The sequence below is a fragment of the Canis aureus genome, chromosome 15, assembly GCF_053574225.1.
Source record: "Canis aureus isolate CA01 chromosome 15, VMU_Caureus_v.1.0, whole genome shotgun sequence".
NCBI classification, from domain to species: domain Eukaryota; kingdom Metazoa; phylum Chordata; class Mammalia; order Carnivora; family Canidae; genus Canis; species Canis aureus.
In genome coordinates, this window is record NC_135625.1 from 19626698 (window position 1) to 19642429 (window position 15732).

A 15732-nucleotide genomic window follows, 5' to 3' on the forward strand; every position below is an offset into this window, starting at 1 on the left:
ACACCTGGATGGCTCAATGGTTGAGCATCTGCCTTTCGCCCAAGTCGTGATTCCGGGGTCCTGGGATCGAGTCCTGCATCCAGCTCCCCATGGGGAGCCTGCTTCTCCTGCCCATGTCTCTGACTCTCTCTCTGTGTCTCTCATGAATAAACAAAATCTCTATAGAGGCCAGCCCAAGGTGGCTCAGGGCACTAAATGGGCAGTCTTCTCCCAAAGGTCCAGACAGAGCCAACACTTCCCCCTCACCTTCTCCTCCACTCACATTGATTTTTCTAAATTCTCTTCTTGCCTTTTTTCTCAGAATTTCTTCCACAGCCCCCAAAAAAGAATGTGTCTCCATTGGGTGAGAACGATTTTTCCTTTTTTTAATATTTATATTTTTTAAAAGAATTTGAGAGAGAGCTAGAGAGAATGAGTAGGGGGAGGGGCAGAAGGAGGAGCAGGCTCCCCACTGAGCAGGGAGCCTGATGTGGGGGCCCCAGCCCAGGACCCGGGGATCATGACCTGAAGCCAAAGGCAGATGCTTCACCAGCTGAGCCACCCACGTGTCTTTTTTTTTTTTTTAATATATACCATTCTTTTTTTTTTTTTTTAAGATTCTTTTTAAGATTTTTAAAATTTATTCATGAGAGACACAGAGAGAGAGAGAGAGAGACTCAGGCAGAGGAAGACGCAGGCTCCATCCATGCAGGGAGCTGGATCCCAGGACCCCAGGATCAGGACCTGAGCCCAAGGCAGGGGCTCAACCACTGAGCCACCAAGTGTCCCTTTATGCCATTCTTCTTAACTTTGTGGACCATGGTCTATGCCCTGAATCTCTCTATATATGTGAAGTCAACTTTTTTAAGAATGAAAAATACATTTATCTTTTCTTTCTGGCAAGCACCTGGTTCTTGAAAAGTACTCCAGCTTTCAGACCATATTGCTTTTATTGTAATTCTAAAAAATCATTTTGGAATCCGGGCACTATTTGTTCTCAAGGCAATGAAACCTCATAGGTAGAAGGCTACATGGCAAGAAGGAAATGAGAAAATCCTTGGCTTAAAATGCACACATATGATGGAGGTATGTCATCACCGATTCTTTTACTCACCCTTTTCCCCCCACGGCCAAAGACTTCATGAAAGCAAAACCCATAAAATGTCTTGTCTTTTAAATTGTCAGAGTTCCGCAGCCTTTCACCCCTCTTCAAGACTCAGAAATTTTCAATGAAAAGGGGGAAAGAGGGACGCCTGGGCGGCTCAGTGGTTTGGCGCCTGCCTTCGGCCCAGGGTGTGACCCTGGACACCCGGGATCGAGTCCCGCATCGGGATCCCTGCGTGGAGCCTGCTTCTCCCTCTGCCTGTGTCTCTGCCTCTCTCTCTGTGACTATCATAAATAAATAAAAATCTTTAAAAAAAGAAAAGGAGGAAAGAAGAACCAAAGGAGAAGCAACATCCTAAGCTTCAAAACTCCTTTGTGCCCGCCTTTTTACCAAGTTTCACTAGGTGCTAACCGGAGAGTGGGCTGTGTTATTTTCACATGATAGATGGTGATCACTCCTGCATGTATATAAATTACGTTAAAGAAAAAAAAAATCTTAATCGAGTTTAAGTGGCTTTTTTTTTTTTTTTTTGGCTTGATCATCCGGATTCGAGCCATTTTCGAACCAAAGTCCACAAACACTGAACGCAAGGAAAATTTCCTTTGTGCCTCGTAATTTGGGATGATTGCACCGCCCCTTACTAAAAGGGATTCATCCCGAAAGCACGTGTCCCTGAGACTGGACGCGTGGCGCTAAGCAAGCCTCCAGGAAGGTCAAGCGTGGACCTCACGCCGCGGAAACGGACGCAAGGAGGGAGAAGACGCTGCAAAAGCCTCCAGGAATGTTGTTGAGCGTGGACATCATGCAATGCAAACGAACGCAAGAGGGAAGAAAACGCTGCAAAAGCCTCCAGGAAGGTCAAGCGTGGACGTCACGCAGCGGAAACGGACGCAAGGGGGGAGAAGACGGGGCACGCGGAGAGGCTCGGAGCCGCCCGGGCCGCGGGGCCGGCGCGCGGGAGCCCACTTGCCCAGACGCCGCCCCCGCCCCGCCCCCCTCCTGCTATTTACACGCAAACCCTTGCACATTCGTAAAACGCCGCGGCGTCCGGGGCCGCCTCCGAAGGCCTCGCCCGTCTACACCCGGGACGGCGCTCGGACGGGATCGAAGAGACGGGGGGCGGGCTCTCGTGCGTTCGGGCCCCGCTCCGTACGCGCGCCGGGGCCGGCGGGGCGCGGGAGGGAGGGAGGCGGCGGGAGCGCGGCGGCGTCACAAAGCCGAAGCCGGGGCGCCCCGGGCAGAGGCGGGAGCGGGAGGCGGGAACGGGAGGCGCGAGCGCTCGCCTCCCCCTGCGCTCGCCCGCCCCGCCCCCTCCCCTCCCCCGCCCGGCCGGGGCGCCGCAAAGCGTCCTGGGAGAGCCGGCCCGCGCCGGAAGGACGCGCGGGCGCTCGGCGGCGGCGAGGTTATAAAAGGGAAGGAGCCGGCGGCGGGCGGAAGTGGGCGGTTCGGCGGCCGCGGGCGCTGTTGTGTGGCGTTCGGGCGTCGCGAGGGGCGTTCTCCGGAGGGCCGCGGTGCAGGCCGCGCTGACAGGGCCGCTCGCCGCCCGCGCGCACCCGCCTCTCTTCCCCGCGCAGCGTCTGCTCGCGGCCTCCGCGGCCCGCAGGCCCAACATGGCGCAGGAGGTGTCGGAGTACCTGAGCCAGAACCCGCGGGCGGCCGCCTGGGTGGAGGCGCTGCGCTGCGACGGCGAGACTGACAAACACTGGCGCCACCGCCGGGAGTTCCTGCTCCGCAACGCCGGGGGCCTGGCCCCGACCGGGCCTGACGCGGAGGCAGCTGCCGACGCCGAGAGCGGGAGCCGCCATCGGCAGCTGCAGCAGCTCGTCTCCTTCTCCATGGCCTGGGCGAACCACGTCTTTCTCGGGTGCCGGTGAGTGAGGAAGCGCCCCTGCCCGGCCCTCCCGGTTGTGTCAGCCGCCGCCAGGCCTCAGCGGCGAGGGGAAGGCGGGAAGCGCGGGAAGCCGCGGGACGGGCCGCCCTCTGAGGCCGAGCGGGGCGCCTCAGCCAGAAGCCGCGGCGGCAACAGCCGGCCCCGCGCTGGGCGGGGGGTGGGGGGCGGGGGTCGGGGGGCGGGGGGGAGGCCGCTGGGGGCTCGGCCGGCCGCGCGCTCGGGGAGCACCCCGCCCCCCTGCCCCTGGGGCGTGGGTTTCTGGGGTTGCAGGAAACCGAAAGTTCCTGGCGGCTCGTACACTTTTCTTGATCACAACCAGGAAATGCAGTTCCTGTGGCCTGTTTCTGTTTGTTTGTTTGTTTTTGCACACCCAGAGTGGTAGCTTGGGGAAAAACACTTTTTAAAAGTGTCTTTTTGTTTTTTTGTTTTTTGTTTTGTTTTTCCTCCTTCAGGTACCCACAAAAAGTTATGGATAAAATACTTAGTATGGCTGAAGGCATCAAAGTGACAGATGCTCCAATCCATACAACAAGAGACGAACTGGTTGCCAAGGTGAAGAAAAGAGGGATATCGAGTAGCAATGGTTAGCAGATCATAGATGTGAACATACATAGGAGTTTAGAACATAAGTTTGATATAATTAGGAATTGTATAATTAATTTTTTTTAACAAGCTAGAATGTATACGATGTTATTAATCAAGTTGGAATGTTAAAGCCTCAATTGTGTGTGTGTGTGTGTGTGTGTGTGTGTGTTTCAGGCACTGGTTTTGATAGTTAACTTTGACCGCGTTAGATTTCAAGTGTCGAATGTCTATGCCGTTGATTTTGTTTAATATCAGAAATTAAATTCTATTATTCAACACTGTTGTAAGAAATTAATGAAGTTATTCCGCATTTTCTTTCTTAAAGAAATTACTAGTCCTGATTTTTTTTTTTTTTTTTTTTGGACTTCTGTCTTTCTTTTGACAAGTATCTGTCTTGTAAATTTTCAGGTGATGCATACGAGCTAGACTTAGTCACATATCTGTTTTCCTTCTTTTTAGAAGGGGTAGAAGAGCCAGCGAAGAAACGACTCCTAGAAGGAAGAAACAATTCTGCAGTTGAGCAAGAGCATGCAAAACTTTCTGCCAAAACAGAACGTGCATCAGCTCAGCAGGAAAACAGCTCAACATGTACGGGGTCATCTGTGAAGCCAGAAAGTGGGAACGCCACTCGAAGCTCTGGCACCTCGAGTCAGAATAGCTCTACAGGTGATGGAGATCGATCTCTTTCCAGCCAAAATAGTAGCAGCATTTCCTCTCAGGTAACAGCGGCAGGGTCTGGAAAAGCTTTGGAATCAGAAGCTCCAGATAAACATGGTTCAGCCTCCATTGTTTCTTCGTTGTTGAAATCCAGTGTGAATAGTCACATGACCCAATCTACTGATTCCAGACAACAAAGTGGATCACCTAAAAAGAGTGCTTTGGAAGGTTCTTCAGTCTCAGCTTCTCAAAGTATCTCGGAGATTGAGGTGCCCTTGTTGGGCTCCTCTGGAAGCTCAGAAGGAGAGCTGCCACTGTTGTCTTCCAAGCCTAGTTCAGAGACAGCTTCAGGTGGGTTAACTTCCAAAACTAGTTCAGAGGCAAGTGTTTCTTCATCTGTTTCTAAAAATACTTCCTCATCAGGCACATCCCTACTAACTCCCAAGAGCAGCACATCGACAAGTACATCTCTGCTGACTTCCAAAAGCACTTCGCAGGTAGCTGCATCACTGTTAGCTTCCAAGAGCAGCTCCCAGACCAGCGGATCTCTGGTTTCCAAAAGCACTTCCTTAGCAAGTGTGTCCCAGCTGGCTTCTAAGAGTAGTTCTCAGACTAGCACATCACAGTTGCCTTCTAAAAGTACTTCACAGTCAAGTGAGAGTTCTGTCAAATTTTCTTGTTGCAAGTTAACCAATGAAGATGTGAAACAGAAACAGCCGTTTTTCAACAGACTGTATAAGACGGTGGCGTGGAAGTTGGTAGCTGTTGGTGGCTTTAGTCCCAATGTGAATCATGGCGAGCTCCTAAACGCAGCTATTGAAGCTCTGAAGGCAACACTGGATGTGTTTTTTGTTCCGCTAAAAGAACTAGCAGATCTGCCTCAAAATAAAAGCTCTCAAGAAAGTATTGTTTGTGAGTTGAGGTGCAAGTCTGTGTATTTGGGCACTGGCTGTGGAAAAAGCAAAGAAAATGCAAAAGCTGTTGCATCAAGAGAAGCACTGAAGTTATTTCTCAAGAAGAAAGTAGTGGTAAAGATATGTAAAAGGAAATACAGAGGCAGTGAAATAGAAGATCTGGTCCTCCTTGATGAAGAGTCAAGGCCGGTAAACTTACCGCCAGCATTAAAACATCCTCAAGAATTATTATAATTCGTCCAGAATACCACTGCATATAATGTCTGGTATTTGAAGAGAAAAACTGGCTTACTTTTGTATAATATGAAACACAGGCTTTCACAAATTTTGTATTGCTTTTTTCCAGTTTTGCAGAAAATTTACATTCTAGTTCTCTTCACACAGTAGAAGTTGTAAATAATTTATGATTGACAGTACATATTCAAAAGTATGCATTAACAGCATACCATTATGCTGTTTTATTTGCTGAAGAAAATACTGTCTTCTATTTTTAATGATCCATTAGGTACGATGTGTAGTTCTGTAGAATCTTAAAACTTTTGTACTTTGAATTTGGTGAAAATGTATTAAGTTGTCTACCATGCTTTTTTTTTTCCCTAGCTGAATAAACCTTCACATCAAAGAAAAGGGGACCATAGTATTTGAATGTCTGAAAGTCTGTGAAGCTTAAGGTTTTAAGAATGTTGCCCATAATGTTGTCTGTTAAAGAATAAAAGAAAAAATAGTTGCCTCAGACTATTTTTATGAGAAGTTGTAAGCATTTTTTAGATATAAAGCAGTATAAAGTACTTAAGGTAATTTTATTCTGAAGTTGTTTAAAATTCACCATGATTTTGACCGCTGCAGATTCTTTAAGTGGGTTAATTTATGTTTGAGGTAAAATACAATTTACACTTTTTTCTTAAAGACATAAATGTGGGTTTCTATATTAAGCATATTTTGTGACTACTATTAACAGATTGATTTGTTTAGATATTAAATGCTTTAAGCTATTTTACCTTTTCAAGAAGTCGTGTTTTTCTTCTCCCGCTCTAAGTCAGAATGAGTTCCTGCAAATGGGCTTCCCACTACTCGTCAGTAGGAATTACAATCAGGTAATTTTTCAGAGCTGATACACAACTTTGTATGGATAGAGAGGTTATAGTCTGTAAATCTAGAACTAGATGGTTTTTTAATTTACAAGTCTAGAAGAACACTGGGAACGGCCACGCACAGCTCTTAGGAGCTTGTTCAGTTGAATTACGTTTGTTAGTAATGAAATGGAATCTGGTGTCTTTTAGGTGATTCTGTTTATTTTGTATATTCTGTTTAATTTTTCTTCAGACTCGCCCAGAATGTTATCTTTATGGCCTTCTGTCTAGCTGCTGCACCTTGAGCAGTAGTGGCAATAATGTTGAGAGAAAAATCAAAGAAATGCCCTTTTATATGCTAGTTGTATTGGGATAGGAAAATTGAGCATAAGTAACACAATTTTCAGAAGTTACTTCAATTTTACATTCTAGAAATAAACAAGGATGCTTACATACTTGAAATGATCACTTTTCATTTTACCAGATAATCTTCAGTGATTTAGTTTTGAGGATGTGAAATTAGATCCCAAAGTCTACATTCTGTAAGTGGGCTGCCTTTAGATGCGAGAAGCAATAACATGAATGTCATGAAAGCACTTCTGATTACTTGACTTTCCTCAGTCTTGGAATGTGTATTTCGTGGGACAATTGCCAGAAAAGCGAGCCAAATATTACAAAGGACAAATAAATTTCTGTAATGTATCTAATTATGTGGTTTGGCAATTTTCTAAATCGGCTTATTTCAAGTTAGTATAAACATTACTGAAAATATTTTAAATTGTAGTAACTTTTTGATAGGTAGAACTGGAGGAAGTTGCTTAGTATAAAAATGTTTATAAACAATTATTTGCTATATAGCCTTTGAAAAGCTTATAAAATACCGAATAAAAATGTAAAGCCTCCCTGATAGAAATGCGTATTTTACAATAGTTCAAGATAGTATAGTGCAGAAGAAAACAAGGTTTGGTAGCAATCTGTTATTCTTGAGATCGAATCTTGGCTCCTTATGGGAATTAAAACCTTTAAACTTCATCCGTAAAATAGGACTAATAGGACTAACGCCCTATACAAAGAGCTGTGAGGATTAAAGGAGATACGTTTAAACTGTCGGGTACAGTGCAATATACCATAGTTCGTTAATTGCTTATGTATGCTCATTGCCTCACAACTTTAGGAGTAGCTATTATTTGGCCCATTTTTCAATTGAAACAAAGTAATTTGGTGAAGGAATGAATACAAGCCCATATCTGATTGCAGAGCACTAGCTCTTGCTTTGTTGTCTTATCTTTCTCATTTCTCTAAATGCTAAAATTTCTGAAAATCCCCCAGACAGTAGTTTTCTACCAGTTTTATTAAGTGACAAAACATCTTCCCAAAACCTCATTTCCTTGGAGTGAGTCCTATCAGGAGCTCTTCTCCTTAATGAATCCTTCTACTTGGTATTTGCATGTCTTGAATATTCTCACCTAGAGAATTAACCCTTACAGAGTGCAACTGAATTTTTTTTAAAGATTTAATTTATTAGGGAGCCGGGGGAGCGGTGGCCGATTGGGGCGTGGGGAGAGAAGCAGGCTCCCTGCAGACCCTGATGTGGGGCTTAATCTCAGGACCCTGGGATGACCTGAGTTTAACCAACTGAGCCACCCAAGTGCCCCTGAAATTAGTTTTTAAAGAAAGCTCTGTAGGGGTGCCTGGGGCTCAGATGGTTAAGATTTGCCTTCATTTTGCCTTCTGCTCAGGTCCTAATACCCGGGTCCTGGGATTGGGTGCCCTGAGAAAGGAACCTGTTTCTGGAGTCTGCTTCTCCCTCTCCTGACCTCCCTACCACCACCACCACCCCGTTCCTCCCCCACTGCTCATGCTCTTGCTCACTTTGCACAGAGTAAATAATCAAGATAGGAAATAACTGAATTTCATTTTTTAATCATTGAGGTGAGATGATGTCTTAAAACTGATTTTTCTTGGTGGTGCTAAAAATCAGGATTTTCTTTTAATGGTAAACTTAATTGACTTTGAAGCATGGTGTTATGAATTTTTATCCTAAACTTTAGGATTTTGGGGGCCTGACACTGCTCCCATTGGCTAGGGTAATTGTCATAAGGATATCTGTAATTCTAAGGCCTTTTATATGTATTATATACATACACACATGTATACACATGTATATAAAATACATAGAAAAAGCCTCCAATTTATGTGTGAAAGGACCATTGTTTTTCTTACCAAGTGCAGCTTTCTTGGGTACACACTTCTGCTAGCTGCTAGCTGTTAGCTGTTTAGATCCTAGTAACAGCAGTGAGAAGGTAACCAAAGCCAGCTTCAACTGGGAACCAGGTCAGTTCTACAATTGTGTCACTGTAGTTTAAGAGGAATTTGGAGTATTTTTCCTCAAAGATTGTGCTAAAGTCTATATTGACCCACTTCACTGGCAAATCTCTGGGTATCAATTTCGGCCATGACTTTTGAAAAATCCTTAATATAGCTGGTGAATAGAAATGCTCTTTGTAGCTTTTTTACCATTTCAACAAAAATAGAAAGTTGCAGGGGTCGTCAAGCCATTGATTTTCCCACTACTCTACATGAAAGATATTGGTAGAATTTCATGTTTCCCTGGCTTTCTTGGACGCACCTTGTTTGTTAACCAGCTGCAACCATTCCTTTTTACTTTGCTTCCCTTCTTACCAGCTTTAATACCTCTCTACTTTTCTGGTTCTCAAAAGAAAAAAAATTGAATTATTACCTGTAAATGAATATTAATCTTTAAAGTTTTCTTTATCTGTTCCTTTCCTGTTTATACACCAAAAGCAAAAAAACAAAACAAAGTAGTGGACAAAGTCCCAAACTAAATTGGCTAATTTGGAAAGGGAAAAAAATGTAATGCTGAAAAGGAAGGGTTACATACAGGATGTTCTTAAAAAACTAGAGATTTCATATGCCAGAACTGTAACAGGAAGCAATCACATACCTTTTGTGATTTTTGGAATTTTTATGAGTAGAATCTGAATCCACGTTAGCAGTCATTAGGAAGCAACCGAACTAATCACAACATAAGTGGTAAATACACCAAACTGTTACATAGAAGAGGAATGTATAAAACTTGAAAAGGAATGTAAAGTAACATGCCAAAATGCTAAGAACCACCTAGTGTTTTCCTTACAATTTGTCATGTACGTCAGTTTACCACGGCTTAGACATACCGAAATGATAAAACCCTAGTTCTGAACATGTAATCAGTGGTTTTCAAACTTTCCTTTGGCCATATATCCTCAAAGAAAAATAGGAGCCCTGAGTGTATAAAACAGGAGCAGAACTACTTTAGGGACGCCTGGGTCATCGGGCTCCCCATAGGAAGCCTGCTTCTCCCTCTGCCTATGTCTCTGCCTCTTGATGTGTGTGTCTCATAAATAAATAAATTTTTTTAAAAATAACTAGTTCAAGAAGGGTGGCACCCCTGAATTCCTTCAGCACCTCTATGGACCATGAACAGAAGGGGGCTTAACAACTGTAAGGCTCAGTGTAGGTAGCTTACTTCTGCAACAGGTATTAGAAAGTCACCAGTTTACTGCAAAACGGAATTACTCTGTTTTTAAGTAGTATACCATATAGGATTTGTAATTAGTAGGGACTCCAGTAAGCCTTAAAGGACCATCACATAAATTAACATTTTAATAAAACTAAAAATAGCTACCATCTCTTTTTTATTGTGAAATATAATTGTGGAAGTGCACAAAATCCAATAATTATTAGTTGAATGTCCATACCTAGTTTACAAAATAAAACTATCAGTACTGCAAGAACTCCCGTGTGAGTAGCTACCATTTATTTGGGCCTTCGATGTGTTAATTTGCCTGTCTTTTTTCTTTTTTTTTTTTTAAAGTAAGCTTTATGTCCAGCATGGGACTTGAACTCACAACCCTAAGATCAAGAGTCACATGCTCTACTGACTGAGCTAGCCACGTACCCCTACTGAGGCCTTATTTAAGCCTTCCTGAACCCTATGAGGAGGTTGGTATTGTTGATCTTTACAAATGAGACAACTGATGAGCATTTTGAATTGTTTCTCTCAAATCACAGAACTAGTGTTATGTTGAAGCAGGGACTCAAATTCAGGGTTCTCACTGAAGACTAAGCTATGACTTGGTTCTAATCTAGGGCGGTCATTGTGAACGCCAATGAAACATGCGGTACCATGATCTTTGTTTCCTATGTTCCAGAAAGTACTAAGTGTAATCACACTTTGAGGAAAATTTGAGAAACTTTGACTATTTAGGAAGCTTCTAAAGAAGTAAACTTAATTATTTTTTTAAAAGATTTACTTATTCACAAGAGACCGGGAGAGGCAGAGACATAGGCAAAGGAAGAGGGAGAAGCAGGCTCCCCACGGGGATCCCCATGTGGGACTAGATCCCAGGATCCCGGGTTCACAACCACTGAGCCACCCAGGCATCCCTAAAGAAGTAAACTTTAAAGGAAACTGCTCAACTATGTATCTGAAATAATTATTGTAAAATATTTTCTAGCCATTCTATTTGTAGACTTCAAAGGACAATTCACAGAGGCAATGGTATAATCAATGATGTAATCAATGGTTGAAACGAATTATGAATCCTGTCTCATTACCCTTCACCATTTGTATATCATTAAGGGTTTTTTTTGTTGTTTGTTTGTTTTTTTTTGTTTTTGTATACCAGCTAAAGAAAATTGGTTTTCATGAAATAAGAACTAACAGAGGTCCAGGGAGGCATTTCTAGTTTATCTTACCTGTGTGCACTGACAGTGGGCCACGTTCAACGAGGGAGTTCCCAAATAGTAACCTGTAGTTGTGAAACCAATATGGGATGAAGTATGTACACCTTCTGTCCTTGTCTTTCATCTCGAAATCTTCAATGCAATCAAGAGAAATATGATATAGGTAAAATAAGGACACATTTTGAAAATACTTGTCCTCACCCCCCCACACACACCATAATTCACATTCTTTAGCAGTCATTCTACTATTATAACTCCTACAGGGCAGGAAAGGATTATATGACTTTAGGGAAGTCCATACCAGGGGTAGCAAGGTAGATTTTGAGGCAAAGAAGGGTAAAGAAGGGAAACAGGCATGAGACACATGGGTCCTGATCTCTAGTCTATAGCATGACCTTCAGGGGTCAGTAATGCAGCAGTGGGAGTAATGACAGTTTTCATTTACTGAGCCTGCCTTGTTATCCCGACTGTCATCAAAGAACATGTCACTCCTTAGTGAGGTCCAAGAGATCCAAACAAAGAGAAGTACTGAAGGCATCAGGATCTTAAGTCCAGAGCCACAGAGTCATACAACACCAGGGGGCATCATTCACATGGAATGCAGCGGATGTCATTTAATCCAAGGAATGATGTCCCTTGGAGTTGTGGAACAAGGTGGCCCTTTTTGGAATCCCCTGAGATTGCTATATGAGTAAACTTATTTTAAAAATCTTACTTTAGGGTCACCTGGGTGGCTCAGTCACTTAAGCATCCGCCTTTGGCTCAGGTCATGATCCCGGGGTGCTGGGATCGAGCCCCATATTGGGCTCCCTGCTCTGTGGGGAGTCTGCTTCCCCCTCCCTCTGCTCTTGGCATGCAGGTGCTTGCTCTCTCTCTCCCCCACTCTCAAATAAATAAAATCTTTAAAACAAAACAAAACAAAAAAACCAAACTGTTCTTGGGACTAGTGTATGTTAAAGGTATTTGACCATGCCAGGGGCACTATTTATACATACTTGGTCATGAGTTACTTTGCCCAACACATTCTTGTCTAGCAAGAATTATTCTAAGACAACAGTATAAAATCACATCATATCAGGTGATGCAAGGTTACTTGGGTTATTTATTTTTTTTATTGGAGTTCAATTTGCCAACATATAGCATATCACCCAGTGCTCATCCTGTCAAGTGCCCCCTTCAGTGCCCGTCACCCAGTCCCCCAACCCCCAGCCCACCTCCCTTTCCACTACCTACTTGAGTTATTTTAAGGATTTTTTTTCTCCATTCACAAAGCTTGGGGGCAAGTTAGGAACCAGGAAGATGAAGAATTATGTCAGTTCAGATATGGAATAACAGAGAATGTGCTCTGTGTTCTCTCCCACAGACACATAATGTCCCTTAATTATCAGGTTTGCTTCTGCACATTCAATGTAAACCTACCACCCATCTCTGTTTCCCTTCGATCTATTTCTTTGCTCCATTAATTCTCTCCTGATTGTTAACTTGGCTGAGGTGAGCTAACATAAATCAGAGATTTTTAAGAGTTTCACTTTCTAAAATCATGGAAGTTAGTACATCCTTCAGAAGTTGGACATCCCATAAATTTCAGTGATGTTGGGTCTGGGAGAAAAGTGAAAGGGAAAATTGCTGACCCCTTTTGATCTCTGTCGGTATAAAGCAAGAGGGGAAAGAGTGGATCATAGAAAATAAGATCAGCTCAAGCAACTTTGTTCCCATCAAATGGACCTATGAATTTTGTGTAGACTTTGGTGCTTCTTTAGAATTTAAAATTCTATCCCATGTAAGGAAATCCATGCCATCATATATCAAAGCAAAGCTTTTCCACTGAGTCTTGACTTATAACAGGAAAACCAAAATAACATTAACAACATATTGATTTTCTACGCCTGCTATAAAAAATTACCAAAACTGTAGTGGCTTAAACTATACAAATCTATAGATTAGAAGTCCAATGTAGGTCTCCAGGGCTCAAATTAAGTTGTTGGCAGCTCCATGTCCCCTTTTGGGAGCTCGGAGGAAGAGTCGGTTTGCCTTTTTCAGTTTCCAGGGGCCGCTTATATTCCTTGCTCTTTAGCCTCTTCCTCTATCTACAGGCTAGAAATAGTGGGTCAAGTCCTCAAATAGCATCACCTTGACCCTGCTTCTGCTATCACATCCTTTTTCCTACCCCTGACATCTCCATCTACTCTCAGAGGGACCCCTGTGATTACATCAGGTTCACATAGATAAATCACCCTATTTTAAGATCATTTGATTAGTTGATCATCTGATCAACTTTATTGATTCCATTTGCAATCTTCATTCGCCTTTGCCATGTAATGTAACATATTCACAAGCTTCAGAGCTTAAGACATAGTAGGACATGATATCCTGGAGGTCTATCATTCTGCCTACCATATAGAGATTCAAATTCACCACCAGCACCACCACCATTTATCTTATGAATGTTGGCTTTTTAACTTCATAAATGACAAGTGTTTACTGCTTTCCTGCTGAGCAGATGCAGAATGGAAAGTGGTGCAGCTTAAAAATGAGTCCCACAGTGCAGCTCAATAAATTGATGTAGTTAAAATGGATATTTGTATTTTAAACAATGATCACAAGTCGTTTCTCTGCCATTTAATCCTCGAAGTCTAATAAGGGAACCTCTTTCTACTCCCAGTATCCTTAAGAATGACTTCCTCTTAAGTGTCAGATAAAAGGCGTACAATAATAGCTATAATGGCAAACAAATTGTTGGCAGTTTTTCAAGACTTCTTTGGGGGCTAGTAGAATTATATCTTTGACATAATGAGGCTGGTGGGTGTGGTAAGAGCTATAAAATAAGTGCTCCGTGCCTAATTTCATTTACTTAGTGCCTAACTGATCTCACTAATGTTAAATGTCAAGTCATTGCTGAGCAAGATACATCTTAATTTTTTTAAGATTTATTTATTTATTTCAGAGAGGGAGAAAAAGAGCAGGGAGATGGGCAGAGAGAGAGAGAGGAAGATAAGTGGACTCCCCACTAAGTGACGAGTCCAATGTGGGGCTCGATTCCAGGACTCTGGGATCATGACCTGAGCTAAAATCAAGAGTCAGACACTTAACCAACTGAGCCACCCAGGTGCCCTACATTTTTTTTTCTTTTTTAATATTTTATTTCTAAGTAATCTCTACATCCAATGTGAGCCTCGAACTCACAACCCTGAGATCAAGAGTCGCAAACTTCACTGACTCCAGCCAGGTGCCCCAAATACATCTTAAATTTATAACTCTCAAGTAGAGCTGAACAAATAGCCAAATGGCATATATAGATATTAAAACACATGATTGAACATTCTCTATAGTCATAATGGTTAAATACATCCTAGGCATTTGAAAAACCACGTTGGCTAACTTCAAATACCTAATATTTCATTGCGAGTATTCTAAAGAGGTAAAGGAAAAATGTTCATGAGGAACATGGCAGCACATGTTTTGCTCCAGATAATATGTATACTTCTAAAATCAGAGTTATCTGATTTTTTTAGCAGCAAATTTACAAAACAGAAATTTTGTATGCTTCAAAGAAAGAGTGTCTTTATTTGGAAAGAATATCTGTATTTCATTATTTTACCATCTTCAAGGCATTTTTAAGCTGCCTCTTTTGGAATTGCCTTTGGTTCCAGAAGCATATTCTTCAGAATTGCCCCATTTATTTAGTGGTAGGTAATATTTCTATTTTGTGGATTGATTTTATTTTTACTTTTACTTGAGTTTAGGGTACAAAATGCACTTATCAGATGAGGTCTCAAATTAACTCATTAGTTTTGATAATTCACTACTCCCCACTTAAGGGCTCTTGTGTCAACTGGCTTAACCCAAAAGTTGTCCAATCTTACCATTTCTTGCCATTCAGTTAGGGTTCTTTTGTTTCAAGCTACAGAAATTAATTCTAAAATGGCAAAACAAAAATTATTGAAAGATTACTCATTGAAATGAAAGACAAATTAAACTACCAGATCTCAAGAATGTAGGCAGCAGATGCCTATAAGAGACTCATTTTAGACCTAAAGACACCTGTTGATTGAAAGTGAGGGGATGGAGAAATATCTATCATGCAAATGGATGTCAAAAGAAAGCCAGAGTAGTTAATACTTATTTCAGACAAAATACTCTTTTTTTTTTAAGGTTTTATTTATTTATTCATGAGAGACACAGAGAGAGGCAGAGACACAGGTTCCATGCAGGGAACCCGATGTGAGACTCAGTCCCAGGACTCCAGGATCACACCCTGAGCCAAAGGTAGATGCTCAACCACTGAGCCATGCAGGAGTTCCTGGACAAAATAGACTCTAAAACAAAAACTAGCAAGAGACAGAGAAGGACACTACATAATAATAAAGAGGACAATCCAACAAGAAGATATAATGATTGTAAATATTTATCACCCAATATGGGAACACCCAAATACATAATAACAGTTAATAACATAAAATAACTAATCAATAGGGAACTTTCACACCCCACTTATAACAATGTACAAATCATCTTAACAGAACATTAGCCAGGAAACAATGACTTTGAATGACAAACTGGAATAGATGGGTTTATTTATTTATTTATTTAGTTTTAAATATTTTATTTATTTATTCATGAGAGACACAGAGAGAGAGGCAGAGACATAGGCAGAGGGAGAAGCAGGCTCCCTGCAGGAAGCTCAATGTGGGACTTGATCCCAGGACTCCAGGATAACGCCCTGAGCCAAAGGCAGGCGCTTAACTGCTGAGCCACCCAGGTGTCCCCAGATGGGTTTAACAT

General features: G+C 42.4%; 1 protein-coding gene and 1 long non-coding RNA gene across 7 annotated transcripts in view; one reads left to right on the plus strand and one right to left on the minus strand.

Moving 5' to 3' along the window:
* LOC144284299 (uncharacterized) overlaps nucleotides 1–15732 on the minus strand; it is a 77069-nt gene that overhangs the window by 22779 nt on the left and 38558 nt on the right. For all 5 annotated transcript variants that reach the window (XR_013352649.1, XR_013352648.1, XR_013352650.1 and 2 more), the window contains one exon: nucleotides 10963–11082. This is a non-coding gene — a long non-coding RNA (uncharacterized LOC144284299). The remainder of the gene's footprint in view (nucleotides 1–10962; nucleotides 11083–15732) is intronic.
* Nucleotides 2561–6908, plus strand: CDKN2AIP (CDKN2A interacting protein). 2 transcript variants are annotated; one of them, XM_077848661.1, is made up of 3 exons: nucleotides 2561–2954; nucleotides 3428–3527; nucleotides 4020–4157. In XM_077848661.1, the coding sequence occupies exons 1-3, from the start codon at nucleotides 2695–2697 to the stop codon at nucleotides 4026–4028; spliced, it is 369 nt and encodes a 122-aa protein (XP_077704787.1). In that variant the 5' UTR covers nucleotides 2561–2694; the 3' UTR covers nucleotides 4029–4157. The 2 variants fall into 2 exon arrangements, with proteins under 2 accessions (XP_077704787.1, XP_077704786.1); XM_077848660.1 differs by having other exon boundaries at nucleotides 2655–2954; nucleotides 3428–3558; nucleotides 4020–6908.